General features: G+C 36.0%; 1 protein-coding gene across 1 annotated transcript in view; it reads right to left on the reverse strand.

Moving 5' to 3' along the window:
- Positions 1-22,756, reverse strand: part of cacna1bb (calcium channel, voltage-dependent, N type, alpha 1B subunit, b) — a 137,395-nt gene that overhangs the window by 106,424 nt on the left and 8,215 nt on the right. Inside the window, exon 5 of the mRNA XM_079898635.1 lies at positions 18,295-18,434. Within this exon, the coding sequence (XP_079754761.1) occupies positions 18,295-18,434 (140 nt within the window). The remainder of the gene's footprint in view (positions 1-18,294; positions 18,435-22,756) is intronic.

Genomic DNA, 22,756 nt, shown 5'->3' on the forward strand with positions numbered 1-22,756 from the left:
ATGTATGCAAGCGTGTTTCATATATGTGTGCGTGAATGAAGTTTGATTTAAGCCCTAAACGGCGCCTCATACTTATACACTGGCCGGGATTGGAAGCCGGTCGCGGCCAGGTCGGGTTCATTCATAATTTGCGCCATGATGTCATTTTGTAATGATATGCTAAAGCGTCACCTGCGTGTCAACCCCCTCCTTCCTGCCACCAATCAACGCGCCCCTCATTTGCATTATTAAAATGACTGTCCACGACAGCCAAAATATCGCATCAGATCTCGCGAGACAATAATGCCTTCAGAAATAAGGGTCTGAGGAGCTCTGTGTTTATTTTTTTTTCACTTTTCTTTTTTAGAAGGGCCTGAAAGACTATAATACTGCAGTAGGTATCCAAGGTAATACTAGGTCATGACTCCTTTAAAGCTTTACATGTTTAAGAGGTTATAATGTGTCTTTTTTAGTGTATTTTTCCCTGAGGCCCAATTACAATGTTAGCCAAACACCAAAAACAGCCATAACTTAAATTTACATGAACATTTCCACCTTATCTCTGACTGCAGTGCCTCTAAGACATCTTTCGTGCCCTCATGCGTCTTTGCTGTTGGGTCAATGTATTTGAGATTCCGATGTCTGAAATCCAATTTTGAATCCATTACATTTGAGTTTAAATAGATGGCCTTTTTTGTACTATTCATGATTTGGTTCATGCTAAAGTGTGTCATTTCTGGTTTGACTTAGAGGAAAAAAGGAACAAAACCCAGACAAAACAAAACAAGAAACAAAACAAAGCAAAGAGACAAATCAAAACATTTAAGTTTAAACAAAAAGTCAAATCAAGTTGACTTGGCAAAAAAAAAACAAAAAAAAAAAGAAACAAATTGATACGAAACAAAAACAAAACAAAATGAGAAACAAAACAAAGAAAAGAGATCAAACAAAACATTTGAGTTTAAACAAAATGTCAAATCAAGTTGACTTGGCAAAAGAAAACAAAGAAACAAAATGAGATAAAACAAAACAAAGAAACAAAAGGAGACAAAACAAAACAAAAGCTATGAGAAAACAAAAAGAAGAGACAAAACAAAACATTTCAGTTTAAACAAAATGTCAAATCAAGTTGATTTGGCAAAAAAAAAAAAAAAAAAAAAAAAAGAGACAAAACAAAAAACAAAACAAAATGAGAAACAAAAAGAAGAGACAAAACAAAAAGAAGAAACAAAAAACATTTCAGTTTAAACTAAATGTAAAATCAAGTTGACTTGGCAAAAAAGAAACAAAATGAGACAAAACAAAATAAAGAAAATAGACTAAACAAAAACTCCTGTAACAAAATGTTCCTACTCAACAGTTCTTTTAATATTCACCAGAACTGAACAAAACATTGCTGCAAAGTGAATCTGAGGCACCACAGCATGTCATTGGAAAAAAAGGTACGCAAGCGACGGTTAAAACCCATCAGGGCCATTATCATGTCTCATGGCAGAATCGTCACAACAAGCAGATATTAATCAGGCCTCCGGTTTTCTTCGCTTTAGCTGTTCTACACACAGCATGAAGGAACAGTGGTAAATCAATTGCCATGACGACTAAAAGGCCTCCCGGTGCTCCGAGCCCAGTCTTCAAAAAAAAAAACGGCAAGATAATGAGAGAAGTTCATCATATGAGTCACTCTCTGTACAGAACAAACCTGAGTGTGTGTGTTTAAAGGGCTGGTTAACTGAAATTGCATTTGACGCATGTTCAAGTTGTCAATTAGTTGTTATAGGACAGATCAGACAGTGAAATATATGACAAGTACAGATTATAGTGCATTTAGAGAACTTATGTCTTTTATGATAATTATATTAAGCAGTTAAAAGTTGGAATTCGAAGAGTTCAAATATTCCGGTCACAAACATCAGAATCAACCTGTTCTGAGACTTGAGTTATTTAAGGGAAAAAGACAAAAACAAGTTTCCGCCCGAATGAAAGTGAACCACTTCCATTCTCACCTCCAGATCTCCCGAGACCACTCTCATGCACGTCATCAGAAGAGACAAGTCTTATCACCTGAGACTATCCACACTGTAAAGCAAGGATGTGTTTCAATCCACTCTCTCACTAGTCACAAGTCAGGTAGATTTTTAGAAATGGAAATCATTCCATTGCTTCTTATAAATTCTCAGAATGCACATTAAAAAAATTACAATAATACATTTATCTATTCTGCATAATAAAACATTAAACACATTTCATAATGACACCGTACTTTACAATGGAATTGCTTTATGGCATGTTACACAGCAATGTTGCTGATAAATATCAATTATGTTTAAATGCGAGACCAAATAAAATGTCTTTTTACAATATACTGGCACAACACAGGAAACTAAGGAGCAGAATGAGGCACAACCCAAGCATAAATTACTATTATTACATGACCTAACAGGGAGAGCATGCTAACAGTGAGACTAATGTCATGTGGGTGATTAATGAACCATGACCTACAACAACTAATTTGCCTAACTATTAACATGCTGGGACAATGACGACACAGTGTATTCAGCCAACATGAATACGCATTGACATTTGTTTAATTAAGGATAACAAAAGTCTTGTAAAAAATTATGACATTTCCAAACACTCCTACCGGCCTCCCCCATTATTTGGTCAACCAGATAGTCTACCCCTGTTATTGGTTAAGCCAGAAATTGACATGTTTGGATGTTCAAACATGCAGAGCAATGTTTGGAAAGGGCCACAGATGTTACTTATATTATCTCAGCAAATGAAATTGATGTAATTTTTTTTTTTTTTTTTATAAAAAAAAAATATATATACACCGATCAGGCATAATATTATGACCACCTTCCTAATATTGTGTTGGTACCCCTTTTGATGCCAAAACAGACCAGTCGAGGCATGGACTCCACTAGACCCCTGAAGGTGTGCTGTGGTATCTGGCACAAAGATGTTAGCAGCAGATCCTTTAAGTCCTGTAAGTTGCAAGGTGGGACCTCCATGGATCGGACTTGTTTGTTCAGCACATCCCACTGATGCTCGATTGGATTGAGATCTGGGGAATTTGGAGGCCAAGTCAACACCTCAAGCTCGATGTTGTGCTTCCTCAAACCATTCCTGAACCATTTTTGCTTTGTGTCAGGACGCATTATCCTGCAGAACGAGGCCACAGCCACCAGGGAATACCGTTTCCATATATATATATATATATATATATATATATATATATATATATATATATATATATATATATATATATATATATATATATATATATACATACGAATGTATATATTTTTTTAACTTCAGATTTTAGTAATGTTGATTTATATTTCAAAAATGCAAACATTATTATTTTTTTTTTTTTTTTTTAAAAACAGAAAGAAAGAAAAAGAAATTTATTCTTTTTAAAGAAGAAGAAAAAACTCAAACCAGGCTGCTCCTGATTCTCTGTTCTGACTACATGAATACAGTTCTGACTATCCTGGATATCAAAAATGCTGACTGGCCATTTGAACAGAGGTGACAAGAAACAACGTGAGCAGAATCATATAAATGTCACAGCTGGATATCAGCCAAGAGTCGTATCTGTGCTGCTAGCTATGCTTGTTCACTTGTGTATCTGCCATAGTGGTTTTATTCTACAGACAAACACACAAACAACTGAACAAATATGTCGAAAAACTAATGACAAATTGAGCGGCTAATAAACATCCAGGGCCACAAATAAAAATGTCCTTTCTATCTGACCGCCTCCAGGGCTTGCAGCCAGCCTCAAAATTACATTAAAGTGCTTTGTGGCAATCTGCATTGTCTTGGGCACACAGAAGATAAAATGCTATTGAATTAAACATTACACAAGGGCTCAGAAATGAGCTGTAACGCTTCATTCAATGTCAAATGTAAAGCAGCGACTGCCACCTGACACAGATACCATGACACATCTTGCTGAAGGCACTGTAGTCAAAAGAAACAAAATGTCACTGCGTTAGCCTTATTTTTTTACATTACACCTGTTTTATATATATATATATAAAATACCATTTAAAAGTTTTTGAAGAAATTAATATTTTTAGTCAGCAAGGATGCATTGAATTGATCCAAATCAACAGTAACGATCTAAAATGTTAAAAAAGATTTCTATTTCGGTTGAGATTACATGACTTGTCAAACACTACTAACTTTACTATCACAGTAAATTAAGATTTGACACTTTAGCTGACATGGCATTTCTACAATGGTATCGGTAGCCAATAAAATAAGTCCAAGAGTATAGCAAAGTGCAAGCGTCCCAAAATCACACAAAATGACAGAACATGGGCTCTAATTCAGTATAATTACAGCGTACACCCAGTACGTGCCTTCAACCTTTATCACTCTCTTTGTTAAACATTCGCTCATGAATTTCCCATCTATCTCTAAACCTAATTAATTTCCTTGCACAAAACCATTTTCATACGTTAGGAAAGAAGCATTCTGTATTACATTTCTGACATACAATGAGAAAAGTGCTGCCTGGTTTGACATTCAGCCTGCTCTGTCAATCTCCAAACTTTAGTCTGTTTATCTAATTATAAAAAAGGATGAACAGCAAGCCAAAAGCCACAACAGCAGGCAGAAGAGAAGCCAGGCGAGCTCTTGCAGACAGACGGAGGCAGATTGTTTTCCTGGTTGTGACTTGACAGAGACTGATAAGCAGAGAGTGGAAGAGTGGTTTGTTTGAAGCCTCACACAAACAGAGTTCAGAGAGAGAATATATAAGGCTGTGTGAAGTTTTTTCCCTCCTCTCCTCTCATGTATCCCCCTCTTAAGCGACTGACAAACACATCTAGTTGACCAGAATAACTCTACAACAACATGGAGAACTAAATCTTCACAGAATCCTGTCTTTTGCATAAGTCACTGCAAGGCTCTTGAAATGATTACAGAGAGACTCACGATATGTTCAGAATGCAATACTAGAATAGTATACACTGAATTCTGCGTACTATTTTACACTGCATATGTGAAACAATGCACATTATGCAATGATAAACATTTCGACACAGTTAACAGTTAACTAATGCTAGGTTTACACGACAACGATGTACTAAAAACGTAAAAGTGTTTCCTTTGCGCTTTTTACATACAGAGGACAACATTTTCAAAACGATCGCCGTTCACACAGATCCATGAAAACGACTAAAAACGTTGTATTATACATGCCAGGCCAGTAGTTGGTGATGTCACTTTGTAAAGAAACACTTCGCGCCTATAGACTCAACATGCACGCGCATGACATCACCGTTTTCACAAATTTACGATAATCGTTTTCAAAAATTTCCACTTTAAAACACGTTTTCAAAAGTTTCCATTTTCAGCCCACCAAAACGCCGTTGTCGTGTAAATGCACAGCCAAAACGCATATATTTTTCCCTTGTTTTTAGTTGAAAAAGACCTTAAACTATAATAATGTTTTAGTAATTAAAATAAATAAAAAATTAGAAATTTTGCCTTGGCAGCTGACTGAGATAAATAAGTTGAAATACTAAAATTACTAAAACTAAAACTGAAATAAAAAAAATGAAACCTATATACAAATATTTTTGGTCCCACTTTATTGTTCTACAGTACTTTGTACAAACATTTAAATTAATAATTTGATACAATGCACATAATATATTGTCTACATACTGTATGATTAACACTTACAGCTGTAATTAATTTCTGTAATCTATATATAAGTAAATTGTACTTATTTTTTTATGTTAGTACATACTAGTTAAAGACACCTGATATAAAGTGTGACCAAAATGAAATAAAAATAATCAAATAATTACTTCAAATTAAAATAAAACTAATAAATATAAAAATAAATGCTAATTCAAAATCTAAAAAACTAGTATATAAATAAAACTAAATAAACACTGTTACATCATTGTCACATGACCTCATTATATGCATTCATCTGCGAGCAGCTTCCATTTCGCATGATTAACAATTAAAAACTGTCATTTTGCATTTTTGATCCAAATTTGTTTCAAAACATTTTAATTCTTGGCAGTCTGATGAATAATGTGTCAATAAGCTGAAATGTCTTGCAGTTAATGAGTCACACTGGGAATGGAAGGTCAGGTCCAGAACATTGCATTGAGGTTACATACTGCGCACAGTATGCATACTGCAGAAGTAGAGTAGTATGTTATTTCCGAACACAGCCTTTTATGAAATCACATTTTATAGCCCATAAAATAGCCAGGGATCACTTCCTATAAAACTAAAGTAGATAAAAACTTGAATTATACTTTTAATTACTCAATATTATAAGGTCTGCATGCAGGTTAATACAACCTGACATGGCACTAACGCTGCATGATCTCTAGATTTAATAGATATGTCTACTGAAAATAATACAGTGCTGAATTTTTGTTATAGCCATAATCTACACGGAACAGTCCAATGAACTGTGATCGTCTAGACGAGCCTGCGTTTGATGTATGTTGTGTCATCTGTCTTACAGGTTCCCCCGTATGAACTCTTCCTTCAAGTGTACTTCAAAAGGTCTGTTTTACGGTCACCGAGACAAACGGGTGGGGGGGTGGGGGGCACGTTCATGTCAAGCGCACGGTGAAGCTGAAAGGTGACCCCCTCCCTAAGGGGGGGAGATACGCAGCAGGGCTCTGTTAAGAACCCGACGCAAATGTCACAATCTCTTCTACAAAGCACTGCCCTCTCTCTTTCTCTCATACATATTGCAATAAATGTTGTGCACGTGCACAACATGACATCTAGTTCTGAGGTTATCATTGGACAGAAACAACATAATGAGAAAATACTCAATAAACCGCATCCGAGCCAGCTGTTGCTTGATCAGTTGTTATATGCTGTAATGCGACTGTTGATCCTCTCAGCTTACATAATGGGCATTAATCTTCACTTAGACTTGAGTGAGAAAAATTAACGCAGGTGTTGACCTGCTGAGTATTTGAATCTCATTCTGTCCTATTGTGAAAGGAAACAACAGAATACCACATGAGTTCCATATTAATGTGTCAAGTTGCTTGGCAACCGTAAACAGCTTACAGCTGAACTTTATTACTTGGCAGAAAATGGTGATTAAGATAATTACTATTAATAAATGTAATTATTTTGTAACATTGGAGTATTTCATCATTTTGCTGTTGCTATCAAAAAGGCAGTACACCACTTGAGGGCTTGGGGTTGCTTTGCATTGCGTCATGCTTGCGTCCTCTGAATTATGGTAAAATCACTGTGAAATTTGGTCTCTTGTGGCTTATTGCTTCATTTTAATACAATATAATTCCTGCAATCACTGAGCATGGCATCTGGTAGATCCAAATAATAATAATAATAGCTAAAAAATTTAGATAACCACATGCTTTTGTCCAAACCTACAAATGAGCAACATCACAAGCAATTTAGTATAATATAATTAATATAATATAATTAGGGCTGTCAAAAGATTAATCGCGATTAATCGCATCCAAAATAAAAGTTTGTGTTTACATAATATATGTGTGTGTACTGTGTATCATTATTTTGTATATATAAATACACACACATGCATGTATATATTTAAGAAATATTTGCATACATATACTGTATATATATTTATATAGTTTATATTATATATAAATATATATTTTTTTATATATAAATAACATTTTTTCTTAAATATATACATGCATGTGTGTGTATTTATATATACAAATTTAATTATACACAGTACACACACATATATTATTAAAAACAAACCTTTATTTTGGATGCGATTAATCGCGATTAATCTTTTGACAGCCCTAAATATAATATAATATTATACATGCCAGGCCAGTAGTTGGCGATGTCTCACACTACACGCCTATAGACTGAACCATAGACTGTAGAATCGAGAATCGATTTTGAATCGAATCGTGACCTCAAGAATCGATTTGAAACTAATCGTGAGGTACCAAAAGATTCCCATCCCTATAATATACTGTATATCAAGTTGAGGGTCACTCCCGTACTTCCCAAATGGAACTATGCAATGAAGGAGGGAATGAGAGACATGCTTCTCTTCTAGAGAACTCCAGGGCTTGCCATCTGTCCAGCAACAGGAATGATAGAAATAATAAAGTTGGACAGCACATAAATTATGAGCATACTGCATAGGCTGCTTGGCTTTCTTCCAAAGTGAGATGAAATACACACTTTAGGCCAACTAATCTAGCAAAAAGGTTTGGCAAAACCTGTTTTTGAAAGACCATCACTGAGAACCTACAGTGTGCAAATGTTTCTACACAACTGTACAGACCTGCACATGTGGACCTATTATCTGACATGATATTGACTGGAGATTGAACTAAATCCTTAAGTAAAGGAGGAAAATCAGAAAAGGTGCAAATAGACCCAGGAGACACCTATGAAAACAAAGAAGAAAAACTACAGAGATTACAGCACAAAGAGCTTTTGAGTGCATCCAAAATCACTTCTGTACCCTGCAGAGGAAAGGCAAAGAAAAGGGACTTGCACCTGCAACCACCCGCTTATCAAATGCCAGTCAAAAGTGTTTTTCATGACCCGAGAGCATTGTGTTTCCGAAAAAATGTCAAGGGATATCATGGGAGGACAATGTTAGTGTACTTCTCTTTTTATTAAATAAACTACTCTTTTCACAAAGAGGAACTTTACAATGTGCTCTTTCTACTAAGTGACAAAAAGATTGTATTGTATGGATTCACGGTTGGAAACATATGATAGTCTCAAGTGTAAGCATCAGGTGAGAGATATGAAGTGTAGCGATGATAAAAGAATTCAACAGATGAGAGAGAGAGAAAAAAATACATTCCCAGAGGGCTCCACTTGATAGAGAAATGACTAGGACAAGCTGCTACCTTCCTGCAACAGTTTGAAAATCCACACTGTGCATCACTGATCAACACACAGTGAAGTCAAACATGTGGGGTAATATAACTAAGCAAAGTTTATCAAGATGAGTGTGTGTAGACAGACAGACAAAGATAGTTAGACTAATTGAACGTGATAGATAGATAGATAGATAGATAGATAGATAGATAGATAGATAGATAGATAGATGGATAGATGGATAGATGGATAGATGGATAGATAGATAGATAGATAGAGTCAACTGTGCAACAAGAAACATTGGCACACATTCAAATGGTACTCCATTATGAATCTCTTTGACTCCGGCACAAACAAAGCAAGGCCAGGTCCCTACCACTCATTGTCTCACTGCATCCAAAACACATGAAAGACATCAGAATTGAACACAACTCTTTGAAGTCAGCACTTTGTGTTCCTGGATAAGCAGCCTCAGCTCTGATCGGAGTCCTGAATATTCTGAGTGGGATAAAGAACCAAGAACAAGCGCAGATGATGGCAACCCAACCCGCTCTGCCTCAACCTAAGGGGAGGAGCTGACGTCAACATGGACAGATGTGAGACAGACAGAGATAACATTCAAACATCCTCTCTACCAGGCCCTGGAGCTGTAAAACAAGCTAATTAAAGAAGCTGAACAATAATCGTTAAGGCAAAGGTAGCTAATAGTGCTAGCACGCGGCTCGAGCCTTGAGTGCTGTCAGGATGATTAATGGCATTTTTAAATGACTTCCACAAAGACATCACAGCGGTGTTAACGGTCAGATCAGGTCAACCGCAGCTTTGGTTGTTACTTACTGGCTGAATGTTCAACCGCCTGTGACCGCAGAAAGAGGGAGGAGGGCTTGTAACCATGGTAACAAGCTAAGGCAAAGCATCCTCTGTAAATACCGGAGTACCAGGTTTTTGAACTAAACTGGAGATGAACCTGTTTCACCCAAGGCTTCGTTTGGATTGGCTCAAATGAACTTGTGTTGACCAATGAGGCTTTTGCCATAGGCGTAACGTTCCATCAAGCATAACGTTCCGCCCATTCAGACCAAGGTACATCAAAGTGCTAACATACATACCAAAAGAAAGGATAGACATTTTTTTCTTATGATATTGCATTGATCTTATTTTTTACATTTATATATTTTTCTTACTGTTGAATTAATTAAGGCGTGGTTTGTCTAAATAAAAGAGACTGGATAAAGCTTAGAATCTATCACGTTTGCTACAGTTTTTGCACATTATTGTGATATAATATATATGTTGTATTATGAAGTAATTTGCAATAGATTATTTTTTTGCTACCATTATTGACAAATAATTTAGAGACAGGACAGGAAATTAGTGGGAAATGAAATTAGAACATATCGTAGGATATATTCACTTGAGCAACACAATTCTAACCACTAGGCTTCATTTATGACAGTAAGGACCCTACATAGGGACCCTGGGACGGGGAAAGAGGGACCCTCTTTCCCTGTTATTGACGTAGTAATTTTCCGTCATTTTTTAGACAACGTTTCCGCTACCGTGTTTTCACAGGTATATGGTAGAGGGCGCTATTAGGCATCTTTAGAAAGAGTAAAGAATCTCCGGATCAAAACACAGGCAAAAAAGGCGCATAAAACAAGTGATAAAAAAAGCATTGCTTATGCACGTTGTAGTCTTTGAAAAAAAAAAAAAAAAAAAAAAAAAAAAAAAAAAACGCTTTTTGTTCAAAATGTAGCTTTTTTTCCATTCAAGTGTCATGCGAAATAAAAAATGCATGAAGCTAGAATCAAACTTTTTGTTGTTGTTTAAAAGCAGAGGCTCAATTCTTTTTCTTTTTGTTGTTGATATATTGCATGTTTAGATATTCCTACAACAAAATATTCTGGGGGCCATGAAAGTTTTGTGAAAATTATCAAAAATGCTGGCAGTGGCTGGCAACTTTAAAAAAAAAAAAATGCTGGAGGGGAAAGAGTCAAGAGGAATAAAAATTATGTAAAATAATTAATAATAATAATAATAATACATTAAATAAGAATCAGATATAGTCTTATGGTAGACTACTCCATCTTCATCTTCCTCCTTTCCTTGCCCTGCTTGATTTGTTCCTGCTGGACATTGTAGTATTGATCTGAACTTCAGAGCGGGGAGGGGAGGAGATTTATTCTCCTATTAGAGGCTTTTGCTGTGTGATGGCTACAGATTAAAGGTCTGCTGCTGCCCAGAGCAACACCGTTACACCGGCCTATTCATTAAACAACTGAATATTGAGTTAAGCCAGGGTTAGGCCAGCTCAGGCTGACACTTACTGAGAAACGGAGTGGAGAGGAGAGAAAAGGCATGGGTAAACACCACATCCTTTTACTTCTGATGTGGAAACCACTTCACACACCAATGCACTCCATTTGATCTAGAAAATCTATAGTCTGCTGTATTATATGACCAGTATGTCTGTCAAAGTCCCAGTGAGCTCTGAGTCTGAAACACTGTGCTTATTACCAGACCCAATGACTCTGTAATTCAACACATTTATGTCTCAACTCAGACCTGTCTCCCAGGACAGCTAGGTGACTAGCTTGACCAGATTTTTAAACCCATGTAATAAGTTTTGTGCCTGTTAGTCCATGTCTATTAACTTTGAATAAATTCTAGAGTATTTAAAATTAGAAAGAAAGAAAGAGATTGATTGATTGATTGATTGATTGATTGATTGATTGATTGATTGATTGATTGATTGACTGACTGATTTAGTTGATTGATGCAAGGCACTACAGGCAAAACCATGTATGAAATGTATGTAACCAACATGTATGTATGAAAATTAGTGCATATTTAATTAGTTAATGCATCATTTACATTTAAATATTTCAGAAAACGTGTAATATAAAACAATTGTCTTAATGTACTGAGACAAATCAACTGGGGAAAGTATAGTGATAGCTAATAGTTAAATGCTTCACCCTATTCACATGTAGTGTCTTGCCTTAACTAAAAGAATAAAGATAAAATCACAAAAGTCTCAATTTCTCAGAGAACCATCCATTTATTAAGTAACCAAGTACATTAACAATCGCATTTCATTTGTAGCACCAACCCAGAGATTGGCCTTTCAGTGTCTCTTTCTGTCCTTTTTTCCAGTTTCTCTCATTTATCTTGCTTGGCTGCAATGGATGTCTACAACTTGGCGTCTGCATTCTGTCCCTTTCTCCAAATTTGCTCATCGTCTCTTGTTTTAAAGCTGTGACGCCCTCTCCATCACTTCTTTCAAGGCATCGTCTCATGACTCTGCATGTCGCCCATTAAAAAAAAAATCATGACTGTGATTCCACTAGGAGCTAAACAATAATTTAGTATGAATCTAAAAAGACAGACACTCCACTGAGATTTCTCCTTCAGCCAAGACATCTTTAAATTAATGAGCACATACTGTACATGCGATCTGAGCAGCCTTCACGGCACGTGGAAATGTAATGAGATGAAGACTGATAGAAGAAAGATGAAAGAAACCAGGCAAATAAAAAGTAAGATAGGATTGGTGGCATGAGCGTATTATGGGACACTGCCTTAAGCCAAGTTCACAACGACAGTGATTGCAACAAAGACACCAGAAGTCATTAACTTTCAGAGAAAGTTAGCAAGTTCTGAAAGTCCAGTGATTCGACAAAGTTGAGAAAAGTTGAAACTTATTGAAAATGAGAAGCAATGCGATTCGGCGACTACCAATCCATGAAGTTCATGTTACTGTGAACGACTTGACTGTTCTGGCAATGCTTTGTCTTTGAATGCATACATTGATATAATAATGGCTGCATAAGATATACATTATATACACTCTTAAAAATAAAGATCCTTTATTGGCATCTATGGTTCCATGAAGAATCTTTAACATCCACAGACCTTTTCCATAGCACAAAAGGTTTTCTATAATGGGAAAAGGTTCTTTATATTACAGAGAGCTGCAGGGATGACATCTTTTTTGAAACAAGTTAGCATTTTTGCCCTTCGGATTCCATTGTCCTGAAGTCAATGTTTTTTTGGTTAAATGGCTGAAAGTTATTTTCAGATTTTATTCTATGGCATAAAATACCCCCTTTTGATCATTTAAAAGCTTTTACTTGTCTTGAAAAAGGCGGTTGCTAACAAGTGGCTGAAGAAATACAGAGGTTAAAAGTCATCAGCAAAACAGGCAAACTCATCTATCCACTCGTTCATTTCACAGTCACTTTATGTTCATAATAACACTATTGTGCAAACTATTCTAACTCAAACTGTTTTTTTTAAATAAAGACTGAAAGCGTGTTTATTTGTGCAGATGATAATGATGAACAAAACGTAAAGAAAACAAAACGTAAGAATTATAAACTTGTGTTGGTCACAGAGTTTATTTTCTGCATTAATCCAAAAGCCTATATGAGCAAATCCTATTGAGGTTTTTTGTCATGGGAATCAGGGCGATGCTAACTTCCAGGGTGGCCTACAAATATACGTCATCAGCAAAACTTGAAATGGCTCAGCGATTTACTGCAGAGCAAGTACTGAACGCTCATATTGAGAATATGTATGAGATGGCGAATATGAGCCAAATGTTGAATGTACTGGGAAATGAGCTCTGATGAGGACCGTGATGATGGTATAAATCTGCTTAAATTGAACCCTTCCAAGCTCCATAAGGTAACAAAATATGCTTTATTTTATTCTTCTGTAATTGTTACTCTAACATCAGGAGAGTTTTATATTATCGTGACAGGTAGAGATCCATCCGTGTTAGATATAGATCCGGGTAGGTAACGACCCAAATATATAATAATGATTGGTGAAACATTCATGCATTTAAGGGTTAAAAGTGTATATCTGTAATATCTGTGTTTCATTTTTATAAGCTAGTTATGTAGCCTACCAATAGCATTAGTGCATCCTGTGGCACGAAAGCCTACCAACAATAAAGTGATCTCCAGCTATTAAAATCACTGTCAGTGTGAATGCGGTTTTACAGCTAATGGTTTTTGAGACATTATGATGCATCCACATAAAAACAGGGAGTGAAATCCGTAGTGTCTCGCAGGAATCAGATCAGAGGAGCAGTGGGCCGTCGACGTGAACGATCACAGTGATAAATATAAAAGAAAAGAGCATGCCATTGTTTCAAGGCCTAACCGGGTTGCCTGAGGACAGCATGGGCCAGACTACTGTTGTCGAGGTAACAGTGGGCAATGGTAATCGCAGTGTACTGTCTGGGCGTGGAAATGGTGATGCCCTCCAAAATTAACATATTGTGAAAAAATAATCTCCTTTTTCTAGTCTGCATAAAATAATGACTGCAAGACCAAGCAAAAGACTCTGCCAACTGTTTATATCGGCTGTATCATGCAGCACTAGTAAGTGGTCATTTTAATTTGGCTAGTGCCCAGTTACCTGCTAACAGCAAACAATTTATGACTACTGGGCGAACACCTAATTAATATACATGACTGATATTCCAAATAAAATCCTGATCCCAAAACCCTTCTATACTCATTCTATACTGTTCCTCTCTCTTCTTCTTCCTTCTTTTAAACTGATCACAGTCTGTCATACCCCACTTACTCTGTCTGCTTTTTATCCTCGCTCATCTTTGATTTATCTGTCAAGTCCATTTTCAGAATTGCAATTATCTGCTCCATAAATCCACAGTCACTGAAATCATAACTTGAAGCTTGACAAACATAAACTGTGGACTGAAATGGACCACAATATAAAGAGCAGGTGTTGGGAATACAGACACCTGGAGATAAACAATGCAATTGCACTACAGTTACAGATCAGCCAGCAAACCCTGGTCCCTCTTAAAGGGATAGTTCACCCAAAACACAAAGGACTTGTGACTTGCTTGACTAAGGCCGCATTTACATTACATGGTTCAAGTGACCCAATTCCAATTTTTTTCCTCCTATGTGGAACAGATCGGATATGACCCACAAACGTGTAAGCAGGAAAAAAACACACGGATTCCGATATTCTCAGGTTTCCGGCCTCATTCATAAGTGGAAATAAACCAGATATGGATCAGAAACGTGCATTTGCATCAGCCATGTAAGCAGACAGACCGGATATTTCCCTGTCAAAGAGAGTCGTACATCATTGAAAAAGCGACGGTGGCGAGTGACGTCAACTCAAGTGGACATCAACCGCGATCACATGACTCTTTTCAATGGCACAATGAAGTACAAAGGCTCAACCCAGTGGAGTCATGCTAAGGTTTTATGTCATTTGAGCCTTTAGGGCGAAGAGACAGTGACCTTTAAAGATGATGCAGAAAGCAAAAGCTTGTTTTATCATTTCGTCTGCGTCCATTACAAATCACGCCGTTTTTACTTCCTTTTCAGCCTTTTCCAGGTCAGTACATCTACCAAGGGATGTTTCGCCAAGTGTATAGTGAAAATGCAGATATTGGATATGTTTCACTTCTAAAAGATGCAAGCTGGTCGTTAAAAACAAACAAACAAAAAAAATGGTTATAGTCAACAAACAAGAATTGGGCATCAAGACCTGTAGTGTACATGCGGCCTTTATGAACCAATACTCGAGACTCGACTTGGACTTGAACTGCATGACAACAGGGCAACACGTAGATAGCAGCCCTGCATCAGTGATCCAGACAGCAGGAGAGAGATTGCAGCTCAGCAGTGGGCTGGTTCATATACCACAGTTTTACAAAGGTATGCAAGTTAAGAAGAACCTCCCTCTGGTGTCCTGAAGTGCCCAGATATACTGAACCATGAATATTTATACCACTTAAAATAAAGTGAGCAAGCAAGATAGAGCATATTTTTCTTGCTGTATTTCAGTGGGGGAAAAAAACCTGCATTTTATTCACTAAGCAATCGCAATCCAGTTTATGCAGACATTAAATGTGCTGAAATAGCACAAATATGGCATGTAATTTAGGCTCATTATAGCTTGCATTGTACCTTTTTCACAAAACTCAGCACTATGTGCCTGGTTAAAATCGAGCTTTACCAACAACAGAAACCACCCATACCTGCCAGTATTACATTCTACATCATGACCAGAGGTAAGTGTAAGGAATGAACTGTCTGTATCAGCAGTTATCAATAATCTATATTCGTAATTCAAAAGGAGAAACCGAAACAAGGATATACGAGATATACACAGATATATGAATTATGAAACGTAAATAAATCAGTGCTTGCTTACCATTTTGAATATCAGTTATGTTGATAACTTTATTCATTTTAAGCCGCTCATGTTGTTATGAATACATTCGCGATTTGGAATTCTCGGGTAGGATTACATAACATTAGATGAGCCTTTTGTCTGTGCCGTCTTGACTTCATTCTCGTGCACTCGTAACTGATCATCCAATCAGAGTTTCCACTCTAACCGATGTCCCCGACGCCAATTCAACATGCTTCTGCCGACGAGAGCCGACGTGTGGAACACACCGCAAAAACTAGCCCGACGGCTGACCATCGCCTTGGTGTGTCCCGGCCTTAAAGGTGCCCTAGAATAGATTGTTTTATTATTTTATAATGTTTCCTGGGGTGCCCTTATAATGTTAGTATGTTTTTTAGATCTAAAGTTGTTATAATTTAGAAATAAAAGGCATATTTCCTAGCCTGATTTCATCCTCTGATTTGAACGCTCTGTTTGAAGGGGCGTGTCTGCTGAGAGACTTCAGAGTAAACGCCCACTGCTGTGATTGGCTGACATGCTTGCATATGAAATATCTGGCATTACATGTAGAACTATCTGGAAAACTTTTACTATTACAGCTATCGAGATTAACAAATCGTGAGAAGTTTTTTAAGTATTTAGATCTATTCCCATCACATAAAAAGTTGCAGTGATGAGCATTGAGCAGATGACAGCCTGTTGATCGCGTGAATGAAGATCTTATCACTGCAATCAGAGCCGACATTCTCTGCTGCAATGCAGTTTCTGCGAGAAACGACATGAAGGAAAAAACAATATCGCGCTGGATCTAGATAACACAGTGTAAATTATCGTTAATAAAATCACTACTTACCACTTGCGGGAATATAACTTTAGTTGAAATTGCCCCCTTCGTCAGTATGAGATGCTGAGAGAAGCCTGGTTGCTTGATATTGTTCCAGGTTAGAAAAACAGTCCGTGGTGAAATGGGCAGAGCAAACTAACAACTTCGAATTAAACTGTAGCGGTATCCGATTATAGATAGATAGATAGATAGATAGATAGATAGATAGATAGATAGATAGATAGATAGATAGATAGATAGATTATAGACAGATCTGCCATTTTCCCTATGATCCTCGCTTGTTTCTTCACCTGCAGAACTTCCGATGATTCGGCTGCGCAGTTCTGCCTGGCATTGAACATGGGCTGGCATATGCAAATTTTTGGATGCGTACATATTAATGATCCCGACACAGTCGGTGTTATGTGGAGATTCGCCTGTTTTTCAGGGGTGTTTTTCAAAAACGAGATTTAAATAAGAAGAAGAAAACTATGGTGTTTGAGACTCACTGTATGTCATGTCCATGTACTGAACTCTTGTTATTTAACTATGCCAAGATAAATTCAATTTCACATTCTAGGGCACCTTTAATAACAGTAAATGTCAGACTTTTCTGTCAGCAAATGCACTATTCCGACAGGACTAGTTTTTCCTGAGGAGGTCAGATCATTTTGAGTTTACAGAACAACTTTATTGTAATCCTGTCACACAACCTGGCTAAAAATTACAAACCAAATTACCAGTTTTTCAGCTAACTCATGGGTCCTCTGAGAAATCTAATCCTGTCTGGGTAGGAATGTCTGTAAATTCAGAATATTTTTCACAACGTATCCCCTCATTTATTTTGACCTTTGTCAAAAAACTTAACTAAAGCCAAATTTTCTTATTGTACTTCCTGGCGCACCTTCATTATGGATTTAGACCTTTTTCTAACACTCTAGGTAAAATAACAGTTCAATTACTGCTGGCATTTAATCTGATGGAAAATAAATTAATTCCTTCCCTTAATATACATAAATGTTGTAATTATAACACATATATAATTTACATAAACTGTTTACTTTAATAGGATTCAGGATGACCTTCAATAACACTTGATTCCAGACAGACACTCTTATTCCAACCTAAAACCAACAGGCATCGCAATCAACATGAAATCACAGACATCCTCTGTCAATAATTGTAACTCAAACGTCATTTGGAAAAGGAATGCCGTCTAAATAGTCCAATATCTGAAAAAAAAAATCAACTTTCTTAGGAGTACAGGATCGGCCAGAGGCCAATGTTTACATAAACGCAGAAGGGGACCAGACTAGAACACTTTGTAACAGGCACTTTTGCAAAGAAATAAAGCTATCTCTTACTTTCCTGAAGACATGGAATACACACACACATCCATTTGAAACTGTTTCTGCCTCCCCAGCAGTGGGTTGCGGACTCACCCTGTCAGAACGACCACAAAGTCCATTACGTTCCAGCCGTTGCGTAGGTAAGAGTCTTTGTGAAACACAAAGCCCAGGGCGATGATCTTAATGCCGGCCTCGAAACAGAATATTCCGATAAAGTAGGGCTCTGTGTCGTCCTGTAGGAAGAGAGAGCAAAAAGAAGGACAACTTGTTTTTTAGCGTGCCTGAAAGAAGAGAGGGTCTATTGATGCATGGATAAAAGATAGAAAGCAGAATATAGAATATAGGTTGAAGCTTTTCACTTTTTTTTGCATGACACAGGGTCAAGATGCATGGATTTGCACTGTGATGGGGAAGGTGAAGATGTGACAGTCTAAATCCATTGAAAGTGTTTTACATGGTTATTATTGTTAACTACAACTATTACAAAAATATTTCAGTTAACTGAAATAAAGCTAAAATAAAATATAAATATTAGTAATTAGTAACTAAACGAAAATTTAAATAAACTGAAATAAGTTTAACTGGAAATAAATACAAATTAAAAATAAAACTGAAATTAAAAAAATTTATTAAGCCCAAATAGCATTTCATAAATAAATAAATAATAATGACAAAAGCACATAACAAAATGACAAAACATTAAACTAAAATTAACATGAAAACTAAAAGTATAAAATAAAGGCTTAATTAAAAAATATTAAAACTAAAATAAAAACTAAAATAACACTGGTGCATTAAATATTATTAAAAATATAAAACAAAGTATATATATATATATATATATATATATATATATATATATATATATATTAGGGCTGTCAAAAGATTAATCGCGATTAATCGCATCCAAAATAAAAGTTTGTTTTTACATAATATATGTGTGTGTACGGTGTATAATTATTTTCTATATATAAATACACACACATGCATATATATTTAAGAAAAATGTGTTATTTATATATAAAATATTTATATATAATATAAATTATATATAATATAAATATATATACACAGTATACAGTATACATGCAAATATTTCTTAAATATATATGCATGTGTGTGTATTTATATATAGAAAATAATTATACACCGTACACACACATATATTATGTAAAAACAAACTTTTATTTTGGATGCGATTAATCGCGATTAATCTTTTGACAGCCCTAATATATATATATATATATATATATATATATATATATACATATATATATATATATATATATACATATATACATATATATATATATATATATATATATATACATATATATATATATATACATATATATATATATATACATTATATATATATATATACATACATACATACATATATATATATATATATATATATATATATATACACACATACATACACATACATACACAATTTAATACAATTAAATATGTATATAATAATACATTTAATTTTAAAACATTTCATATGCTATTAGTACCACTGAAACCAGAACATTTTATCTTACAAAAAAAAAGGGTCTCAACATTCTGAAACCTAATAAAACTGGAGAAATATACCAAGTATAAGTTAAGGAAACTGTTAGAAGAATGTACTTAAAAAGATTCAGTCCTGGCTACAGCATGTCGCATTGCTTTTGAACTCATTCCCATTAATGTCACCAGAGCCCTAAGGCTCTACAGGCACTTACACCAGACTAACCTCTCCAGAGCTCTGCTCTCAGCAATCCCTCCCACTTTATGAGTGCAATTATCAACCCTGCTCGCAAATAAGTCTTCTTATGGTGCTCTTTTTGATGGAAACCTTATCCTAGCAATATAATTCTTTAATATAGTCTTCAATAACAACAGCATGATGCCATTTTGTGATGATACTTTGGTACAGCGAGGAAAACGCTGCACTGTTAAATCTTTCTGCTCTCTGTAAAAATAAATGTGCCTTTGGCAATGCATTATATAACATTCCATTAGCAAACACACAAAAAAAAAAAATTAAACAAACAAAAAATAATTTCATGTTGAATAGTCCCTAAAGGTGCCCAAAGCTAAATCACACTCTATTGGTGTATATTTTCTCAATAATAGTCTAATTATCGTTGTGGTGCTAGACAGCACCTGTCTTGTTGTCTCTGTGAAATCACTTGGCAAAATTGTGCTTGCAGGAGCAGATGTGAGGCTGTGCATAACGGATGATTTATGGAAGCGGAGACATGAGTGAGCGTTGCAGCAGACAGCATATTTCAATCTATTATGTATAGATCTAAAGAGTTTATTAATAATGAACATCCTGTCTGTAGTGTTGGGTATCAGGGGCCCAGTTTATCTCTGCAACAGGTAGGGAATTGGTTGCGTTGCAGTGTTAACCAAACAAGATGTTGATGAATTTGACAGGTTAAGGTTGAACCCTCACTACAGGGAACAATGAAGAATGAAATAGCTCTTCAGTTAAGCACTGTCACTATCTGGCGTAAAACACAGGTCCTTAAAGGGATAGTTCACGCTAAAATAACATTTACTCACCCTGGTGTTGTTTTAATGTCATATGCCCTCCTTTCTTTTTCAGACCACAAAGAGAGGAGATTTTTTTTTTAAATGTCCCTCTCACGCTCGTTCATATAATGGCAGTGAATAGCGACCAGCATCAAGCTTTTAAAAAACGAAAGCAAAATTATCACAGATTGGTCCCATGCGACACGCGTCATATATTCCGAGTGTTCTGGGGTCAGGATTTTTGTTAAATAATACATCCAATTTCGCTTTGTTTTTCACAAAACCCTATCATATACCCCCAGAACACTTGGAATATATGAAATGTGTCGCATAGGACCATTGTGTGTGTCACGGCTGGTTGAAATACAGGAAGAAAAAGGTGAGCTGGATCTATTCGCAGGCCATCAGTATGTTAATAAAGAAAACTCAAAAATGCAACAGAAACTCTCAAGAAATCTCGGAATCAACACAGGAACGGAACAACCAACTTAGTAAGATGAATACCGAACAAAGACTGACTGAAAACAAGCACAATATATACAAGCCTGAAACAATCAAAGAAACGAGTAACAGGTGAACAACTTAGGGTGCTTTCACACTGGCAGTTTAGTTCAAAACGGGGCATGGTTCACATGAAAAATTGCAAATATGAAAGCTGTTCTGCGGATCCCGGGTGCACACCGAGGTACCGAACCAGAGACTACCTGACGGAGGTGGTCTGAGTTCGGTTGCACTTGAACTGTGCCACGATTTGCATATATGTGAAAGCAACACGAACTCTGGTGCACATTTGTTCAGTAAGTAAAACAACCTGCGCATGCGTTTTAGCCGAATACGATGTATTTAGCTCAATAAAACACATGGGATGATAGTGTTGATGATTTCCCTAAGATACGAGTGAGAATCTCCTCAAAAGAGTCTGTTTGCAAGCAGCAAAAAGCAAACTTCATGCGACGCACATACAGTAAACCCAAGTGTCATTTATTAAGTTGCGCATAATAGCGCCAAATTAATTATATATTGACCCGCATTCTGTTTTCTATCACGCGCCGTGCACGTTTGTGATGACGTAAGATGAATGCAAATGCACCAGGGTTCGATAGAATCAAGTTGAGTGTGAAACCAGACTAACCCTGCGTGGGGCACCTGAACCATCGCACTCGGACTAAGACCGCAACAAACGTGCCCAGTGTGAAAGCCCCCTAAATCAATCAATGAGAAACCATAGAAACAAACTCAAACGGAACCAAAACACGTGCAAAACCCACCCAAAAACAAACACAAGCTCAGATCACCCATGACACTGTGATACTTTTGTGTCTTTTTTTAAAATCGTAATGCAGGTCGCTATTCACTGCCACTATATGGATGAGCATGAATGGGACAAAAAGAACTGTATACTGCATAAGAACAACACCAGGGTGAGTAAATTATGACTTAATTTTCATTTAAGGGTGAACCATATCTTTAAAGGAACAGTTCACCAAAATATGAAAATTCTGTCATAATTTATTCACTCGTGTGACGTCGTTCCTAACCTTTCTGACTTTGAAAGGAGTCTAAGCTGTTCTTTTCCACAGAATCAAAGCATATAGTTCCAATAAGGACCAGAAAGCACCATCAAGGTCCATATGTTTTGTGTGCTATCTTCCAAGTCTTCTTAAGTAATAAGGAAGCTTTATGTGACGAATAGACCAAAGTTAAGTTCCCAATAGTGTCTCAATGTCATGTCATTCCACATAATCACATTTTTGTGTGTATATATATATATATATATATATATATATATATATATATATATATATATATATTAGTATATACAGTATACTATAAATTAATAAACAAGAAATGTATACGTTCATTCAGCAAGGATTAATTAAATTGATCAAAAGTGACAGTAAATTATCTTTCATTGTCACAAAAGATTTCTATTTCAAATAAATGCTTTTCTTTTGAACATTCTAATCAAAGTATTTTGAAAAAAATGACTTATCACAGTTTTCACACAAATATTACAATATTA

Source organism: Squalius cephalus, assembly GCF_949319135.1.
Source record: "Squalius cephalus genome assembly, chromosome: 17".
Lineage (NCBI taxonomy): Eukaryota > Metazoa > Chordata > Actinopteri > Cypriniformes > Leuciscidae > Squalius > Squalius cephalus.